General features: G+C 43.4%; 1 protein-coding gene across 3 annotated transcripts in view; it reads left to right on the plus strand.

Moving 5' to 3' along the window:
• MYH7B (myosin heavy chain 7B) overlaps positions 1-21,579 on the plus strand; it is a 138,672-nt gene that overhangs the window by 55,333 nt on the left and 61,760 nt on the right. For all 3 annotated transcript variants that reach the window (XR_011025240.1, XM_068263031.1, XM_068263030.1), the window contains exons 3-8: positions 553-656; positions 2,447-2,590; positions 4,059-4,215; positions 8,305-8,332; positions 17,172-17,268; positions 19,530-19,553. Coding sequence is in view for 2 of the 3 variants with exons in the window: in XM_068263031.1 (XP_068119132.1) it covers positions 553-656; positions 2,447-2,590; positions 4,059-4,215; positions 8,305-8,332; positions 17,172-17,268; positions 19,530-19,553 (554 nt within the window). In the remaining variant the exon portion in view is untranslated. The remainder of the gene's footprint in view (positions 1-552; positions 657-2,446; positions 2,591-4,058; positions 4,216-8,304; positions 8,333-17,171; positions 17,269-19,529; positions 19,554-21,579) is intronic.

The raw sequence follows: 21,579 nt of genomic DNA on the forward strand, positions 1-21,579 counted from the left end.
TTGGGCCCCTCCTGCTCTTGCATCAAATCTGTATTCCAGTACTTCTCACCTGCAGTGGACCCAAGCGGTGGCGCTAGCAACGGCAGTGGCATGTGACAGCTACAGGTCAACCGAGCAGGTGGCAGCACGGAGTGGAAAAAATAGATGAAAAACTGATGCCCAACTTAGCAAACATCTGTTAAAACGAAAAACGGATCAGTTTTAATCAAATACAGTGTGAAAGACGTCTTACTGTAATGCCTGGTACACACCATGGAATTTTCCGTCAGATAGAGGGGTCGAGTAGATTATTTCCCACATGCCTGATTTGATTTCCGATCGTTTTTCTGATCGATATTTTATGGAAGTGATCAGAAAAAACAATCGGAAATCAGATCTTCTCACATTGTCCTCGTTCCAGCTCTGTCTCTGGTTCAAAACTTTGGGAGCCCTCGGAAGGCTTTGGAAGCACTCATGTCCCCGAGCTCTCCCGAAGACGGGAGTCTCTGTACTGCAAATGGCAAAAGGGTCTTGTTTTGAAAAGAGCTCACACTTTCTCCCTTGTTGTACTAGGAAAGAAGAAGGGGTTTGTTCCAGATGATAAGGAGGCTTATATTGAAGTGGAAATTAAGGATATCTCTGGTGGCAAAGCCACTGTGGAAACTAAAGACAAGCGGGTAAGTGAATTTGGTATAGTTTACTGTGCATACTTTGTCTTTCATTATTAAAATGATCACGTGACAGCCAAGAACATTGTTCTCCCCACTTACCCTATCCTCTATGTGACATCACAACCGTTCTGCCTCCCGCATAGAAAAGAACACTTGCAAGCACACGACTCATCTGCACAACCTTGGCCCTGCAATGTTGCCAGAGGGAGTGGGTGCTAATCCCCGTCAGGCGACATTGATTGAGCATGTGTACAGGTCTTAAAGTGGACCCGAGCTCTTGCAAAGAACAGACTTAAAAGTTTTCATTCCACATAGACATTCTGTAGAAATCAGCGCACTAAGCTGTGTTTGTTTATTTAGCTACAGTTGAGTGTAACAAGTGCATAATCAGTAAGCATGATTTACAGCGCCTCAGTGCTGGCTGTACAGGAAAAGACAGATGCTTTAACCCTTCCTTTGCTCCCTGAAAGTTCATCCAGTAAATGTTCAGGGCTTTTGGGGGGATTTCTGTGCATTGTAACTAATATTTTTTTTTTCATACTTTTATTTTGTTTTCATACTGTGCCTAATATTTTAGAGCAGAGAGGAACTTCTGAGCTCAGATCCACTTTAAGGCTATCTTATGCATAGGCCTCAATTCACTAAGCTTAACTCCTGTCTTTAATAACTCTTCTGAGCTGTTTTACAGTTATCACAATTATATCACCATGGTGATAACTGTAAAACAGCTCAGAAGAGTTATTAAAGACAGGAGTTAAGGTTAGTAAATTGAGGCCTAGTCTGAGTTTAGTTCTGGTAATGTATTCGGTTTGTCTGCAGCTAAAGCTCCCGTTTCCTTTTCTGTATTTCTAACAGCACCCAGAATTACAGATCTCTGTTATCGCTATAAATCTGAAGCAACAAGGAAAATGAACATCCACTATTGTTGAAAGGACTGATGATTTCTCAGCAATGGTGGATTTTCACCTTTCCAAGCTTTTCAGTTCAGCTTTATTCTGTACATTTAGGCTACTTGCACACCAAGACGTTGCGTTAGGTGCTACGTTAAGGTCGCATAACGTGCACCTAACGCAAGGCCTGGTGCACTTCGATGTGGACGTCAGAGTGAACCGCGTTGTGCAGCTCACTCCGGCGTCCGTGATGCCGTGATGCGTACTCTTGGACGCATGCGGCATCACGTGGTCCCGCCGGCCAATCGCCGCACAAAGCGGCCGCACCAGGAAGTAAACACTGTACGTCACAACGTGCAGTGAATATTAATTAGCCATGTGCCTGGCCGCTCTCCGCTCCTCCCCAACATGACTAAGCATGTGCAAACAGTCTAATGCGGCTTAAGCCGCTGTAACGCCGTAGCATGCTGCACTTTCGGAAGAACGTGCAGCGTTACATGTAACGCAACGTGGGCAGTGTGAACAGCCCACTTGTGTTACATTGCTGTACGTTGGGGGAGCGTTACAGGCGCACTAACGTGCGCCTGTATCATCCCTGTGTGTAAGCAGCCTTAGTTGATTAATGGCAAAATGTAGTTCAGCTTCCTTACATGTAATCAAGTAAAGACATGAACGAAACAGTTATATAACACAGTTCCTTACAGAGACTACAATATGGGTGTATCCCAAGTTTCACCATAAACCCTAATGGTAGATGTATATAATTGGCATGTATGACTAATATTATAGCAGCGTCAGAATGTGGATTCTAGTTATAAATCATCCATGTAGCACAAGATCCTGTTATGTTTCTTCTGCAGAGTGTGGATGTGCATGTCCTTATATCTTTCATATTTTTCTTGTCAGACTCTTACTGTGAAAGAAGATGACATCCAGCCCATGAACCCTCCAAAATTTGACATGATTGAAGACATGGCAATGCTGACCCACCTCAATGAGGCTTCAGTCCTCTCCAACCTCAGGCGTCGCTATGCCAACTGGATGATCTATGTAGGTGTCTTCTCCTTGTTTTGTATTGACGAGACCTCTCTTTAGACTTAACTTGTGTTGAAAGAGAAACCGTGACCAAGAATTGAACTTCATCCCTGTCAGTAGCTGATACCCCCTTTTCCATGAGAAATCTTTAACTTTTCTAAAACGGATCATCAAGGGGCTCTGTATGGCTGATGTTGTGGTGTAACCCCTCCCACAGTGTGTGGTCAGGACCATGGTCCTGACAGTTTCCTGTCTGTAAACCTCATTGCATTGTGGGAAATAACAGCTGTTTACAGCTGGGTCCAACTGTCAAAAAAGCAAACAGCATCTCCTTCCACTGACATCACCTGCCAGGCCCAGCAGTAAAAATGTCACCATGTGATAAATGTCAGGATGTAAATTAGGGAGAGGAAAGATTTTACAATGGGCAAACACTGATTAAATCATTTATACATGATTATTGTAAAAATGAAGCACTTTTTTTATTACATTATTTTCACTGGAGTTCCTCTTTGACACTGTCACACCCACACATGTAAGCGGCATTTGGTGCCTTTACTTATGAATAATTTCACCCCCAGTGCTCCTGAGCCGGCTTATGGGCTAAACACCAGCCCCCCCCCCCCTCCCCGGACAAGCTATTTTTGGTCCCCATGGCCCCTGCAGAGTTTTTGGCAGCGTATTGGCTTACTTCTCCCAGCCGGCACACTACTCCAATAGTCTGTGCATTCCCATCTTCATCCTCACAAGGTCGCCTCTCCTATGTGACACGGCTCATGTTATTGCGTATTTACATGGGTCACTGAGAAGATGCAACCTGCGGGCGTGAAGGCACATGGACTAATGGAAGTGAATGCCAGCAGGTGAGGCTGGCATTTATTTTCAAAAGCACTTTGTGACGGCTTATGTGCAGCGTAGCGCTGCACATAAGCCGTCACAGAGTGCTTTTGAAAATAAAAAAATCCCGGAGAATCCCCCATGAGTATATGGTCCAGTCCAAAACCTGTCAGAACTGTGAGATTATTTTTTTAAGTAACAGAGACTATGGTAAGTAACAGCGACATGGGAAAAAAAGTAATTGATAGTGCATTTTGCTCTGATAGAAGTGTACATTTTATACACATGCATACAATGCATTTTTTTTTCTTTTTTACTATTTTTTGGCGATAGTGGTCTTTTAACCGGAATCCTGCCTTAAGGTACCTAGAAAGCACGGCGGCTTATGTTCAGTAGTGTATTTTTTTTTCACCATCCCCACAGCTGGGGAGTCGCTCCCACAGCTTTATATAGAAATGTGTAAAGAAAGCAAGCTTGTTTCATCCCGTTGGTGTGACTGATGATGTCCTAACATGATAAATATTTCTCTAAAATGCACCGTGAAGCAGACGCATTGAAGTTCTTGGAAGCGATCTGTGGGCGCTTTATAGTTTATGAGCCCAGCTGTTCCTTAATTCATGTCTGTCTTTTTTTTTCTTCTTCTCAGACGTACTCCGGCTTGTTCTGTGTCACTGTGAACCCGTACAAATGGCTTCCCGTGTACACGTCCACTGTGGTAGCGGCTTACAGAGGCAAGAGGCGCTCAGAGGCTCCACCCCACATCTACGCCATCGCCGATAATGCCTACAATGACATGGTGCGAAGTAGGTGTCCACAATACAGTGATCTGAGATTTGACCAGCTGTTTTGTATTTTGGGAAATGGTTATTAACCAAGGAATTACTGAACATTTTGAAACCCCCCAGCCCCATAAGAAAATAAGGGATACCCCCATCTCTGATCCCTCCCCACCGATTAAAATCTTTACCTATGTAATTACGCTTTATTTTAACCCCCTTGCCGTTCCAATTACTGCGGCAAGGGGGCAGCGCAGCACTTTTTTTTTTTTTTTTTTAAATCATGTAGCGAGCCTAGCGCTAGCTACATGATAGCCGCTGACAAGCGGCATCCCCCTATCTACTTTGATCGCCGCCGGCAATCTGCGCAAGCAGGAAATCCCATTGAGAACGGGATTTCCTGCAGGGCGACGGGGCAGGATGACGTCACCGATGTCATGGACGTTGGGACGTAAGAGGGAATCCCGATCCACCCCTCAGCGCTGCCTGGCACTGATTGGCCAGGCTGCGCAAGGGGTCTGGGGGGGGGGGGGGTGACGGGTAGCGGCGAATCGGCGGTGAGCGGCGGCGATCGACTTATGCACGCAGCTAGCAAAGTGCTAGCTGCGTGTAATAAAAAAAATTGTGAAAAATCGGCCCAGCGGGGCCTGAGCAATCCTCCTGCACAGGTTACCCCGAGCTCAGCTCGGGATAACCGGCAAGGAGGTTAAAAATATATACTGTATCGGACATTGATACAAAAATGTTATCTTAATCATTGAACATTATCATGTAGTTTGAGGCTGGTTTTAGGGCTTATACACACTACAAAAGCATTTTTAAGCGCTAGTCATTTTGAAAAGCTCTTGCTAATGCAATGCTATAGGGGGGATATAAAAAATCACATCACTCCAGTGAGAACGCGCTCATAGGATAACATTTAGCAAGAGCTTTGAAAATCACAACGCACTTAGAAAAGCACTTGTAGTGTGAACCAGCCCTAAAGCCCCATCTACACAATACGATTCTTTGTGCGATTTGATTACGATTCTATTTTCGATTCGATTAAATCCGACATGTCCGATCGGGATTCAATTCGATTTGGCAATGTTTTACAATGGCAAATCGAATTGAATCGAATCCCGATAGGACATGTCGGATTTAATCGGATCGTAAATAGAATCATAATCAAATCGCACAAAGAATCATATCGTGTAGATTGGGCTTTAACTTGTTTTTTTGTTTTTGTTTTTTGCCGTGTGGTGCGATGCTCCTGCAAAAAACTTCAATTATATGACTCCTATGACCTGGCGACAGATTGCGTTGTCGACAGGGTCATATGCAGGTTTCACTTATGCAAATAGCTAAAGCCGGTGGCATAACAGCACCTCCCACAACCCCTGCGTTGTCATGGTGGGGCGGGGGGGTCAGGGGCTATGGGGTCCCTCTCCTGTCATCAGATGCAGAGTTAAATGCTGAGTGTCAGTAGCCGATCATTATACATTACCTGCTTCTGGCGGTAGGACAGGTCTTCCTTATGCTGGGAATACACCAAGAGATATTTTGGCAGATAGATGGTTCGATAGATAATTTACAACTGGTCCGATCTTATTTTTCGATCATTTTTCTGATCGATTTCTAATAGAAGTGAATGGAAATCAATAAGAGAATCGATCGGACAGTAAATCTGCTGAAAAATCTCATCATATATTCCCAGCATTACTCCTTTTCTTAATAGCCGGCGCGCCCTTTGGCAGCTAATCACCCAGATGCCTATCACATGACAGGAAGTACATGTTGATTGGCTGGGCTGCGTGGAGCTGTGCTAAAGAGAAGTGCAAAGAAGACCTGTCCCGCCAGCAGTAGCAGGTGCCGCTCTGCAATAAACTTTGCATTTGCTGACAAGAGTGGGTCCCTGGGCCTGTGACAAAGGGGGGCTGTGAGCCCTGCTGGCAAATCTTTGCTGGGGAGCTCGGTAGGTTTTAGTTATGCCCCTTGCTAAAACGATATAGATATTTCAGGATCTGGAACAGGATCGCTGCTGCAGCCACACATACGAGGACTTACCCCTGGCAGGAATTGGCGCTCTATCCTTGTGAATCACAAGTTGTGATGACAGTGCGGGGCCTCTAGGCTAGTGACATGTTCTGCTGCTATGCTGGGGGGAGGAGGGCCAACTTAGCAGCACACAAGGAGCGTCACAGAGTGGGCAGCATAAGTGTGGAGTACAACACCCTTGGCTAGCAATCAGCCAATCCGATCCACCAGGGAGATAAGTCACCATTGCATGGAGGGGTAACATGGGCTGCCGTCCACATACTAGATTCTCAGCCTCTGCCAAGTTTAACTTGGGCTTTACCCTGGGATTCTGCATTTAATGCAGAGCATCAGGGTGGGAGCATGGTGAATGGCTGTATGCAGTGGCTTAGCGATAGGGAGTGCAGAGGTTGTGACCACAATGCATCCCTTGCGCCAGAGGGGCTCTTCCTCAACTGCAGTATTAGCACTTCATTGGTCCTGTGCTGGTCATAATAACTAGTATAGATGCTTTGAATTGTAGTAAGCATTAACAAACTGTTCCCCATCCCCTACTTGCACCTCCGACACTGGTTGTCCTTTGCAGATTTTGGTGCACCACATCAATTATCTATAGAGTGCTTGGTGGGGGGAGGGAAGGGGGGGGGGGTCAAAGTAAAACTTGCGCTGGGGCCCAGAGCTCCTTAGCAACACCACTGGCTGTGTGGCGCTTCTACGCAGAAGTGGAGTGAGGAGTAAATTCCCGCCGCCAGAAGCAGGTGAGGTATAGCACTCTGCTGACTCTCTGCATTACGTACAAGAACACTCACCTCTCGGTGCTGGTAGCTGTCTTCAGCCGGCTCACAGTGTCCCCTCTCTATGTCTTCCTTCAGTGGCGCCGCTGGAGGGAGTTATAGAGAGAAGATGCTGCAATGGGGCTGAAGAGATACAAGACAGAGACGTTGAGTAACTGCTGCCTGCATCACATTCCACTTGTGATTACTCTGCTTGGCCAGGGGAAGGCGGGCACAGGTGCGCCCTCAGGGCTCTACGTCCAGAGGCTGGCGCCTACACATTTTTACCTAAAACTGTTAGGAGTGATTATTTAGGGCTGGTTCGCACGGGCTGCTCTCAGTGTTTCTTATTGACGTTTAATCACATTGTTTAAAGTAGCTCCAACTGGTATTAATGGGAGCATCTATTTGATCACATTTGCATGCATTGATCGGCATTTACATAAACGTTGCAGTCAATTGAGTTCCTCCAGAAGCCGCATGCAGCTTCTGAAGTTGGCAGCATTCATCAAATGCCAATAGAAAACACTGACCGACGCTGTTGTCCTATTTTGAAGGCGTCCTGGAGGTATGCGCTGACATTTCAATCGCCAAATGCTTCACAATGCTAAAGCTTTCACATACACTTTTAAAGGATACCCGAGGTGACATGATGCGATAGACATGGGCATGTACAGTGCCTAGCACACAAATCACTAGGCTGGGTTCCTTTTTTCTTTCTCTGCCAGAAAGAGTTAAATATCAGGTCTGTAAGTGGCTGACTCAGTCTTGACTCAGACAGGAAGTGACTACAGTGTGACCCTCACTGATAAGAATTTCCAACTACAAAACACTTTCCTAGCAGAAAATGGCTCCTGAGAGCAGGAAAGAGATAAAAAGGATCAATAGTTCACAGCTTTTAGCTCTGGCATACTTCAATGAAGGTGCCATTAAGATAAAACAGTTAAAACTTAAAAAGTAGATTTAAACATAAAATAAAACTGTGGAATAACTTTAAAAGTCATTTTTAGGAGAAGGAAGATAGATACAATAATTTACTTCATTAGTTTATTTTCACCTTGGGTGTCCTTTAAAAGCTTTCTAATGACTTAAGTAAACAATTAGATCATTGAGGTCACTCAGTGCTCAGTGAAAAGCGTTTGAACGCAACAAAACGCCAGACTACCTCAGACGTCCATGTGAACTGGTGACAGAAATCTACTATGTGTACTTAGCTGTACTAATCAGTACACCACTGAAATGTATTATAAATGATGAGAAACGTAAAAACACTTTTCCTGTGTTAAAACCAGTTACTTTGCTCTAACTTTTTTCCCCCCTCTTTTAGATCGTGAAAATCAGTCAATGCTGATCACGTAAGTACTTTTTAACTGCAAAATGATTCTTATATAGTACATATTATGAACTAAAAGCTTTATACTAAGGGAGGGATCACACTTGCAGGAATTGTGTGCATTTTCCCTGCATGCAAACTCGCAGTAAATCTGACAGCCCATGTTAATGAATGGGCTCGGCCACATTTAATGCCACTTCGTCATGCGGGGGGGGGGGGGGGGGGGGGACACATGACATTGCAGTTTTTTTTACCACACACTGCTTCTGATATATCCTCCAAAATCATTAGCTGTTGTGCCTCACTGTGCAGTTTGTAACGGACGAACGCACGTGGTGTGCAGGAAAAATGACATGTATGATGGCTACATTGTGAGTGTGCACCTACAATCATTCTGTGTACAGGTAGTCCCCGACTTACAAACGCCCGACTTACGAACAACCCGCCGATACGAACGGCATGAATTCTGTTTTTCCATGTGAACAAACCATAAAAAAAAACCAGTCAAATTGCACTTGTAGTTTTTGTGAAAATCGATTTTAAAAAATTCAAAGAACAAATGGCTTTTAAACTTGTATAAACATGTACAGAGGACAGAGGTGACACAGAGGGGGACACTGGAGGCACAGGGGGGAGCACAGAGGAGGTACAGGGGACAGAGATGGCACAGTGCTCCGACTTAAGAACAGATTCAGGTCAAGAACGAACCTACAGTCCCTATCTCGTTCCTTGACCGGGGACTACCTGTATTTTCATCAATGTTCGTCATGAAATTCTTTCATAAAATATGCCAATAGTCATTAGATAGAGAAGATAGTCATGATAGGGGTGTGGCATAACATTCAGGAGGATTCTGCTTTCAGAGTAAGGAAGAGGGATCATGATTGTACTGCTGTTAGCCGTCCCTTTGCCCTCTGGAAATACACTTCTGCTGACTAGATGGTGCTCAGACAGTATTCCCAGTGCTGGATAGAAGCCTTTCTGAAGCAGATGCTTTTCCCAGTTCTGGGTAAATCTGCCAGATGCCACTAAGGTGCTGTCAGCCATACTATCTCAGAAAAAAAGCCACATATACAGGTGGATAAATACTTGCTCTACTTACATAACATATGTATTGCACTGTCCACGGTTTGATTTCAGTGATTTTTTTTCTATAGTAAAAAAAGAGAAAATCCTTCTTAGGATTCTCCATTTTAACTGTGTCTATCTTGAAGCCAATCCTGGTGTAATTTCTTCCTTACTCTCCTCTGCCTGACTGTGTATGCATTGTCCGCCCTCCTCCCAGTCTTCAGGCACTACCACCCAGCTCTGCAATAGAAAGTGCATTGTCTCAGCATGAGAAATATTGGCCAATCAGAGAGGAACAGAGGTGTGGGAGGGGAAAACAGGAGTGAAAGAGGCTTCAGCCATTTAGGCTGCATTAGTCTGAGGGGAAATAGAGAAGCAAAAAAAGACAACCCAGCATGCCCTGCAACTTCCTTTGTGCGGCAATGTACCAAATAAGAGTCAGGTAAACTGGGGAACGATCATTTATCAGCAAGAAAAGTAATTGTAATTTTAACTTTTGGACTGCATGGTCAGCATCCTTATTACTTGTTTACTAGATAAAAATAAAGAATTGATTTTTGATTTTATGCCCGACAGTTACACTTTAAAGCAGACCTGAACTCAGAACTCAGTATCCTCGTGTGTACAATCTGTCGGCAGATTGATAAGGTTGGTTTTGACTGATCCGCTCGGCGGATCGGTCAAAACCACCCTTATCAGCCTGCCGCCAGACTGTACACGAGGATACTGTCGTCAGAACGGCCGTCCCGCAGGTGGGTCTGACGACCCATCGTTTGAAGGAATCAGGTGTGTGTAAGCGCCTTAAGAGCTCAAATTACACTGGCTCATTAACTGCAGATAATGGAAAATTAGACAGGCAGATCTCTCTCTGTTTTTTTTCCTTCTCTCCTGTACGAGGGTCCACTTTAAAAGACCACTACTTTGGCCAACATCCAAAGAATGTTTTTGTTTGTTTGTTGTTTTCAGATAAATAATAAAAACCTTCGGGTAGCCATGATGATGATGGTCATTTACAAAGGACATGTAGTATTGTGGCGTTCAGCGTCTCAAATACACAGTCATGAGCAAAGAGGTTCATTTAAAAATATATAGATTTTTTACCAAACTGGATTTTTGATGTGAGTCGAGTAAAGCCTTGTACAAACACTAGATTAAAGATGGCTGATAACTACCACCTCTGCTGATAATCCGGCCCGAGTACAGCAGCCCTGGATTTATGACTGCCGCCTGGCCACGACGCTTTAGACTGAAGGGTTAACGACGCGCTCTGTTACAATGCATGGGGAAGGAGGGCTGGCGTAGCGGCGCAGATGTGACGTCACGAGTTGGTGCTGGCCACGCGGTAGTAGGGAGTCGAGGGCTGCTGTACGTGGCCGTATTATCGGCAAAGGTGGTTGTTACCAACCAACTCGGCCATCTTTAACCCATTAGCAGCTTTATTAGAACTCTATTGTTTGAGATAACTGCATTGCTTTCAACCTCAAATGTCAGAACTCCTTATGCTGTAAATTCTTAGGAATGCTTTGATGTCTCTCTGCTAGCAGAGGCTACAGAAACCGAGAGCAGAAGTCCTATGTTATTGTCTCACACTGCCCCCTAGTGGCAAGTGGTCATTAAGACACATTACAGCTGTACTAATTAGTAGCAAACAAATGTCACAAATAAGAAATACAATATGTGCTAAAATAAATTGGCCTGGAGCACTTGCAAGCCTTTAAATACATGGGGCTTGATTCACAAAGTGGTGCTAACCTACTTAGCACGTCTAAAGTCTTTAGACGTGCTAACCAGGGTGCTAAGTAGGTTAGTACCGGATTTCTCAATCAGATCGCGCGCTAACTTTGTGCGCGCAAAGTCCTATGCGCGCTAAGTCCCATAGGCTTTAATGGGCACTTCGCGCAGAGCGCTCTGTGCAGTGTGCGCATAAAGTTTTGCGCGCGAAAAGCTCGTTTAGACGTGCAAAGGGGGTTTTCACAGGCGTGCTAACACTTAGCACCACTTTGTGAATCAAGCCCATTGGCTGCTAAAGGGTTAATTTAGTGTGTGTACGAGGCTTTACTCAACTCCCTTCAGACATCCAGTTAGGTAAAAAAAAAAAAAAAATATATATATATATATATATATATATATATATATATATATATATATATATATATATTATATATTAGATAAACCTCTCTGCTCATGATTGTGTATTTGAAGTGAACACTCTGAAAGGCACAGCACTACACTGCCATCTCCTTTATAAATGACCATCATCATTATCATGGCTACCTGAATAGTTTCCTTACTCATCTGCCTAAAACCATTCTTTGGCTGTTGGCCAAAGCTTGTATATTGGCCTGTGACCCTTTATGGGGGTCCGATAAAGGGAAACAGTGCCATAACCAATAGAGCTTTATATTTGCACATGATAATGCATCTCTCTAAAGGGGCCCATAAACCTAACGATTTTCCCGCCAATATACGGCCAATTCGATCACAGTGATCAAATTGGCTGTGAAATCGCTGCGCACACCGCTGACAGAACGATCAATTTCCGTCCGAAATCGATCATTCCCGTCGATGCGTCCGTGCGGAAGATTTTTCTTGATCGCCGGCGGGTCGGGAGTGCGTCGACAGAGGCGTTCGAATGCCTGACGACCGACGCAATACAGGCCGGCCGGCACGAGTCCCCTGGTTCCCGCTGTCTTCTTTCCGCGCTGGAAAGACAGTGGGGACCAGGGGACTCGCGCCGGCCGGGACAGGTAATGTATGCGGGGGGGATGGGGGGGCGGCAGCAGCGGCAGCTCCACAGATTGTGATCGGTTTCAGGCCGAAATCGATTCACAATCTGTTTGCAGTAATGGTGGCCATACGATCCCTCTCTGATCAGATTCGATCAGAGAGGGATCTATCTGTTGGTCGAATCTGATGGCAAATCGACCAGTGTATGGCCACCTTTAGGCTAAACAAACAATAGAAAGCACCATAGAAAAGAGGCCCTGTTCAGAGACATGCTGATAATATATCACACTGACATCCAGTTATTATGCAAAAACAATAATTTTATTAAGGACTTATCCAAAACATCAAGAATTAAAAACAGTTAAACCAGTCGGTTTAAGAAGGTGGTTTTTAACTGTTTTTAATTCTTGATGTTTTGGATAAGTTAATAAAATTATTGTTTTTGCATAATAACTGGATGTCAGTGTGATATATTATCAGCATGTCTCTGAACAGGGCCTCTTTTCTATGGTGCTTTCTAAAGGGAAACAGTGCAGCGCTCATGTCATATGCCAGTGATTCTCAAACCTGTCTTTGTGACTCCTCAATGGTGCATGGTTTGCAGGCAACCTCACCTATGCACAGGTGGGCTAATTAGTGTCTCAGCTTCATATAATCCACCTAGCTGAGACACTAATTACCCCACCTGTGCATAAGTGAGACAATGAGACTGCCTGCAAACCATGCACCGCTGGGGAGTCACGAGGACAGGTTTGAGAAACACTGTACACACAAATAATCTTCTTTTTTATATAGAGCATTTTGAGGCAACATTGAAATAATATTTTCTGCTTCCATGTAATGAGCAGTGGATAATCAGAGGTCTTCTTGGTGACTTCTGTTTAAATGTCTGACTCCTCACATTTTTACAGTTTAGGAATCCAGTATTCTCCATCATTGTTTTCATCCCCTTCAATCATCTAGAAAGCGGCTAATTTTTGGCTGAGGTAGACTGAAGTTCCTTTTCCTAATTATCCGCTTCCTCTTAAACAGAAGAGTCTGCACAGCTGAAAGCCAAGAAGTATGCCTGCACCACGATCATTCATAATTGTCACCTAAAATGATCGCAAATTATCATTTTGGGTGAGCAACATCTGAATGTAGCTTAACTCAGACTAGATTTGTATATTGTAACTTTATCGATTAAACATCACGTGTGTAGATCATCCGTCAAAGCAGTATACCATGCACCAATTTTATGTATGTTTTCTGTAGATCTAGTCCAATTAAACCTAATCTTATCATTTGTTCTCATTCCTGTACTCTCTGTGTGAGAAACTCATATCTGACCTGACAAAAGTAGCTGTAGAACAGAAAGATGAGTGTTTGCCCCACCCACTGGGTGTGCTCTGTGGAAGAACCCACCCACCGGGCTAAATCTTTTTATTTAAGAAATAGCTGCCAAAGAACACATGACCTGAATATCAAATTGAGTTTTAATGTACCTGATAGAAGAATTTGACATGGTAATGCTGAGATATAGATGGATTTAGCTATGGGTCCATGTACTTGGATTGCTGCCAGGAGTTCAGCTATAATCTTGCTTATCCGTAATCAGGCGATGACACAAACATTCCTTATTGTAGACAATAGACATTCGCTTATATATATTTACAAGGCGACAAAAGCTAAATTAGGAAGCATAGCAAGCATCGGTGACGTCCAGAGCCCCACCATGACCTAATTAGGTAAGCAGAGATCTGGTATTAAAATGCCAGACCCTTCTCCTCCTGCCGCTATCATTGTCCATTGCCTTTGTTATCTGGGGCCATAATGCCGGGCGGGCTATTCATAGCCATGAAATCACTTGAGAACAATTGGTCAGTGCAGATAGAGTACATTAGGGTGTTATCAGCATTGTCAGGCCTGTAACTCTACACTTCACTCTACACTCAAGGGGAGCTTTGTATCAAGGAGTTACCGCTTCATACACACCCAGCATTATACACCTACAGGAATGCCCGTACAATATTAAATCCCTCATATAAACAAATTATACTATACTAAAGGTGGCCACACACCATTTTTCTTCCTTTCCAATTCAAGAATTACAACCAAATTTTTGATTGAAAAATTAGAAAAATCTGAATATTTCCAAAAGGAATTTCTCAGGTGCATTAAATATGAAGCTTGTGTTAGTAATAGCATAAACCATTATTCAAATTTACCTACACATGAAAGATCCACAAGCGAGTACACTGGGGATTTAAAATATAAAGGTTGTAATCCAATTCCTTAAAGGGGACCTGAGGTGAAAGTGATATGGAGGCTGCCATATGTATTTCCTTTTAAACAATACCAGTTGCCTGGCTATCCTCCTGATCCAGTGACTCTAATACTTTTAGCCATAGACCCTGAACAAGCATGCAGCAGATCAGGTACTCGGAATCAGCTGATTCAAGTTTTACTGGATTAGCCAGAAGATAAACAGGGCTACCAGGCAATTAGCATTGTTTACAAGGAAATAAATATGGCAGTGTGCATACTCCCTCTAAAGCTTAAGCTGTTTCTTCTAACTTGAATGTATTTATGTCCATTGTGTAGCCGTCTCAAGAGTATTATCCAGTGTGCACAATTATAATTATCACCATTATAGATTAAAGGGACTCTGAAGCGATAAAAAACGTATGATACCATTAACTGTATGTGTAGTACGGATAATCAATAGAACATTAGCAGCAAAGAAAAGTCTCATTATTTTTATTTTCAGTTATATAGCTTTTTTCTTTTTATATAACATTGCATCATTCTCTAATATTTGCAGTTTACACACTACATTCAGAATTTTAAATGATTTCACAGAGCAGAACTAATGACCTTTTCAACTTTCCTCTGCAGGAAAACTATAAACAAACAAGAAACAATGAGAGAAATTTGAGATAAAAGCTTCAAAAGACAGTGCTGTCCACAACTTTTTTTTTTGGTTGTGGAGCTCAGATAAGCCTTTTTGCATAGATAACAGTTGAAGTTTCTTAACTCTTCCTATACTGGAAACAGTATCTGTGCTGCTAATGCTGTATATCTTAGCTGTACTGTACATACAATTCATCATTATACCATAACTTCAGATTCCCTTTAAAGCAACCATGAAAACAAAATTAGTTAGATTCTCACCCATGGAGAGGGAAGGCTCTGAATCTAATAGAGCCTTCCCGGTCCCCTCTGTGTCCCCATTCCACCACTGTCCGCACGTTGAAGTTATTAGACTTACAGGCTAAACGCCTCTTTGGGGCGCCTCGGAAGGCTTCAAAATAATTGCATCCCCAATAACTTCTGAAGATGAGCAGATCTCTACAGTGCAGAGACAAGTCCAGGCTTGCACATGTGCAATATGGATTCACCCGACTTAGGAAGCACGCAGGGATGCGAGTGCTTGTGAGACCTCCCGAGGAGTCCTGAACGGGGGACAGCAGTGGAATGCGGGGACATAGCAAGGACCGGGTAAGCTCCATGGGATCCAAGTCTTCTCTCTTCATAAGTGAATATCTTACTATTTTTTTTTTTACATGCTTCAGGTTTGCTTTAAGCGATCTGAGCATCAGAATTTTTTTCTTCTTTAAAGTGGTCTGAAACTCTGACATAACATGCAATAAAAATGTGTTTTTCTACTTTTTATTATTCATACAGTTATCATATTTGCTTTTGAGCACAAGTAATATTGTCTGTCTACAAATCACAAGTTTCCAAAGTGCGAGATGAACAGAGGCGCCAGAAGAGTAAAAGCAATCCTTAAAATAGTTAAGTGCTTGGAAGGCAGTGGTGAACTTACCTCCTATAAGCAGACACTAATTAAACAAACGATTTATTGGCATACTCCACGATAAGTTGCAATGCGTTTTGCAGGCATAACCCTGCTTCCTCAGGCAATAAAAATGGGGGAGAATACAACAGTTCAAGGTTCAGTAAACGTCAGGTGTTTTATTGCCTGAGGAAGCAGGGTTATGCCTGCGAAACGCGTTGCAACTTAACGTGGAGTATGCCAATAAATCGTTTGTTTAATTATTGACAGTTTCTAGTGTCTGCTTATAAAAGGTAAGTCCGCCACTGCCTTCCAAGCACTTTTTAACAATTTTAAGGCTTGCTTTTACTCTTCTGGCACCTCTGTTCATCTCGCATTTTTTCATCCATCCTTGGTGAAGGGGGTTCCCCCCTTTTTACTATCGATGGAGAGTGACTTCTTAATCCTGAGTGAGGACAGGTGAAACTCCTCACCTGCCTATACAGTGGTTGCCTTGGAGGTAACTCGTGTTTGTGAGTATAACACTTTTGTACTCTTCCATTTTTCCACGTTCCAGTACATACTACACTAAAGTGGGCTCTCGTGTCTCTCTTTTCTACAAGTTTCCAAAGTGTAGTTTTAATTTCCCCTGAAAACTGCCATTGCATTTTATTCCAACTGCGTCTTATTATATATTAAAATCTTATAATGAGTTGTTCTGAACTCTGTGTGCTTGAAGCAGAGACAGCTTCTCAGAAAGTGTTTCTTACTTGTTAAGGTTTGTACACAGGTCGGATTTTTCAAAACAACCGGTCATTTGAACGTCTGAACGACCGGTAGTCTGGACGTCAAATTGGGCATTCAGCTGATAACACTGGTGTTGACGGATCCGCTTGGCTGATCGGTCAAATCCAGTCTTATCAGCTGAACGATTGTTTGTACACATGCCCTATTTGACGTCCAAACTACTGGTCGTTCAGACGTCCAAACAACCGGTCGTTTGGAAAAATCCGACGTGTGTATGTACCTTTACACACACATGTATCAACATTGGAATGTAAACAAAGATACTGTTATCTCCAGGTTGGATGCGGATTTGAATCTGAATTGCAGGACAAACCATTTCAGTGATGTTCTGCTAAAAAATGTTTCAGGAATAGTAGCTTTAAAGCTGTGAGGAATCTTTTAGAGCAAAGTAGAAATGCTGACTTTCAGACCACTATACAGTTATAATTATCACCAGTACAGCTTAATGACATTGAATTACTGTTCCTCCATTTATGATCTGCCATCTTTCTGTCACCCAAAGTGGAGAATCCGGTGCAGGCAAAACTGTTAACACGAAACGTGTAATTCAGTACTTTGCCATTGTGGCAGCCCTTGGTGAAGGGATCGGGAAGAAGAGCGTAAGATTGAGCTTTTGGCAGCGCTGCCCTTGCCGTGACTTTTTCCCGATTTTATCTTTTCATTTTTTGTACCCCTAGTATTATTGTCCTTTGCTTTTTACTTCTTACATGCCTTCTTTCCCCTTTACTTTCTCTGCATCACTAAATTACCGGTTCCTGTGATGTTACTGTATCTCCCCTCTAGTAGCAGTGAAGAGTGAAGCCGTCCTCAGGTTGCTGATAAGAGAATTAAGCCTGGTACACACATACAATTTTGATTGGCCAATTTTACCACCTCTATGTTGTATGAGGGCCAACAGATTATGAATACCATGAGCAGATTATATAGGTAAGCCCCCATACTACATGGAGGTGGTAAGATTGGCCAATTAAAATTGGATCTGTGTATTGGGCTGTAGTCAGGAGCGTACCTATGATTCTGCCACTGGGAGATTTGGGTGCAGGATACAGCAGATAGACGGCTTACCCTGCTCCTGAACAAGCCCCGGAGGCGTTAATTACTATTCCCCTTCCAGGTCAACATGGATGGTGGGAAATGATGAAATTCGGCTTCCAGCTATCGCTGGCTGCTGAATTACATTGTTTTAAAAGTAACTTAAGCTCCGTCTTTTGATGGCGCCAAAGTTACTCACCGCTATAGCTGTAATTCCTATTACGGTCTATGGTGGTGCAAGCTGCACCCAAATCTCTTGCGCTGTTATTACTGCGCTCGAGCCAGCAGCCCTAATCTGTCTATTGTTAGCCAGACACGTCAGAACAGTGAAACGATCAATATAATAAAATTATAATATATGTAAACGATATAAAATATGTCTATAAGATTAAAATATATAATATCTATGTATTTGTTAAAAAGTAACCTAATTTGCAAAAACTGAGACTGAGACTCACTAGAGGTGAGCAGGCAGCTAATGGTTGCTGAGGTAAAGACATGAACCTGTGAGCTGCTGCAGCAGGTATTTTCCATTCCATTTTACAAAATCTAGTTGATATATAACACGCACGCGCGCGCGCACGCACGCACGCACGCACGCACGCACGCACGCACGCACGCACGCACGCACACACACACACACACACACACACACACACACACACACACACACACACACACACACACACACACACACACACACACACCTTTTGTTATTCCTAAGTAATTTTACATAATGTTTTGACAAGTGACTATTTAACAAACTATGCCTTAACCGAGCCTGTGAGAAAAGTCAGGAAATTAATTTCAACAACCTGTTAGGGCCCTTTTCCACAGGCGGCTGAACTGCACAGTCAGTGAGCAGTTAGCAGACAGCAGCAGCAGCGAGCAGTTGCCAGGCAGTAGCAAGCAGTTGTGAGAGTTCGACAGTCTACTCACTGCCTATCCACTGCTCATGGAAAAGAGCCCTAAGGCCTCTTCTCCACAGGCTGTTGAACTATGTGCTCAGCAAGCGGTTGCCAGGCAGCAGTGAGCAGTTTCCAGGCAACAGCATGCAGAAGTCAACTGCTCAGTGGAAAAGAGGCCAAAAGATGGTGGCCGATCTTCCCCATAAGAAGAGGGACAAGTCCAAAACCTGTTGGTAATAGGTTTAGAGCTGTCAGATTTCAGCAGTAGGTATATACCTACTGTAAGTGACAGCTGCATAGAAAATATGACCGTTGAAAAGATGAAAGAACAGCAGGGTAATCAGGCAACTTGTATTGTTTAAAAGGAAATAAATATGGCAGCCTCCATATCGCTCTCAGTTCGAGTGTCCTTTAAAACAAAGTTACTTCAAACTTCCATCAAGATACCAGTCCCTTCCTTTCCTCTGTTGCTACTAAAATATTCTCCCTTTAATTGCTTCTCTTTTACTCTGTATACTTCGCTTTGTTTATTCTTTCTTCTCATGACCTTCCGCTTTATTCTCAGATCATCCAGATTTAACAGATCTCCATTCATATTTTAGCAAATTTTAATTCAATTGCTGTGAACTTCCATTTTTTGTGCCATTGATGCTGTTTTTTTGGCTTTGCTCTTTCTTGTTTCCCTCTTTAACTTCTTCATGGGTGTATTTTTTTTTATTTTCTTTTTTCTTTTGCTTCTTTCCAATATTAAATGATTTTTGATCCTTCTTGACTCCATCCTTGTGGCAGCTTTCTGTGAAATGCTATGAGCTACGTTGGCGGCTCCTGAGTACCTGTTACGTGACAGCTTTGTGTGGTTTGGTGTTGTGTCATGTAGTGTTGTATGATGGCTCATTATTTCTGCTTTCTTTCTATTTCAGCAAGCTCCGGCCACCAAAACTGGGGTAAGTGAGATATACAGTTTGTGTTCTTATTTCAGAAGCCATTTAAAGCAGACCTGAACTCAGAACTTCCTCTCTGCCCTAAAAGAAAAGCAAAAACATAATCACCTTTAAAGAAAAGCATTTCTTTGTTACAGCTGATACAAATCCTGCAATAAATCTGCAGTGTGTCTACTTCCTGCTTTCATGGAAGCAGACATATTGTTAACATCCTGTGTTTACCAATTAGATCTCTGCCATGGAAGGCAGCTGATACACCTGAAAGTTCGAATTACAGTTGTGGTTAGTCACAGATGAAGGGGAATTAGACTAAACTTTCTAAATACATACAGGGTGCATCTCTCTAGGTTTTCCTTCTGTCCTGTGCAAGTGTTCAGTTCCACTCTAATGGACAACTGTAACCAATGAAAAAAAAATAAGATACTCTCCTAAGAGGAGGGAATGTTCCGGTTTCCTTAGCACCTCCCTGCTTTCCCTTGTTCTACCGCTGAGCCCCCGTTCAAATCTCCCACCAGCTGCATCTTCAGGTCTCCTCGGAAGCACTTGGGTCTTGCTCATGCGTAGTAAGGAGCCAATAGTCTTTATAAGTACTTTGAGATCCGGGATTTCCGTGGCCTTCTGAGGCGACCCAAAGGCCTCTTCGACATCAAAATTGGACAGTGGAACCCTGGGGCCTGGCGGTGAAACAAGGGGACCCAGAGAGGATCAGGAAGCCTCTAAAGGATCCAGAGCGTTTCCTCCTCTTAACTATCTAACTTTTTTTTATTCTGTACAGTTGTCCTTTAATTTTATATTTCATAGTATAATAGACACTGAATTTTAAGTGGAGCAGAGATCATTAAATACAAAGAGTCGATACTTACCCAGCCCCATCAACACAAGTGAGTCCCTCAACCGCCCCGCAATCAGTCCAGGTGACTGTCTCAGTCGGGTCCAGTCTGGGTCTTCTGAGCATGTGTGGACCTCCCGCACATGCGCAGAAGACCCAGACCAACATGACTGTAGCAATTACCTGGGGCTGATTGCCGCTGAACGGCGAGAGACTCTCACGTGTGTATGGGGCTTTTGGAAGCTCCGGGTAAGTATCGATTCTTTGTGTTTAATGATCTCTGGTTTACTTTAAACAATGTGTCATGATCTCCTGGCTGTTCATTACTGTGAAACACTTCTCAGGTAACGGTAGTCTGTACATGCAGGGGCGTAACTAGACATCACTGGGCCCTCCTGCGAAACTTTGGAAGGGGCCCCTCACCCCCTCGCTTTCTGCACAGAAAAAGGACCAATGTGTTTTCCCCATGCAGAGAAAAACACTTAGACTTAAAGGATATGTCAGGCAATCTATGCTACCCCCAGATCTACTTACCCGGGGCTTCCTCCAGCCCCTTGCAGCTGACAAGTCCCTCGTTGCAGCTCTGTTTCCAGTACATACATACACACACATAGCCATATTATTTTACTACATGAGAGCACATGCTATATGGAGGAACAACAGTGACATGCTGAACAGAAGATTTTCACTGTAACTTTGGCAAAACATTCAGAATGTCACTGATTGATACTGTTATTAGGGGATCTCGGACTCAGTATGAGACAACAAGCTCTCAATGAGGCAGCGACAGTCAGACATCAATCTTTCCCATTCCACTGTGTCCAGTATTCAGACACCATAAGGTCAGGTCACTAGCCTGTGTGTGATAAGAATCTAGGAATCTCTTCTGAGGGAAGGTCTACAACTTTTTTTTCCAACTGTGCCTCCTTTGTTTGTAATGTTGTGCATGAAGTCATCAGAACTGCTGCAGTGTGAGACAGATGTTTTTTTACGAACCCTAGGGAGCAGGGACAGTGTACAAATTCCAAAGTGTGTATGATTCCTTATCTGTGTGGTGGACACATGCAGTCAACATAACAATGGTAGGAGAGTAGAATACATTTTCTCTCCATGCCCTTAGTTGCTTGTCAGTCTCTCAAACTTTTCCCCCACGGGGCCCCCCTGCGGAGGCATCCGTTGCAGGGTCTGTTGTGTACATGT

Source organism: Hyperolius riggenbachi, chromosome 12 (genome assembly GCF_040937935.1).
Source record: "Hyperolius riggenbachi isolate aHypRig1 chromosome 12, aHypRig1.pri, whole genome shotgun sequence".
NCBI classification, from domain to species: Eukaryota; Metazoa; Chordata; class Amphibia; order Anura; family Hyperoliidae; genus Hyperolius; species Hyperolius riggenbachi.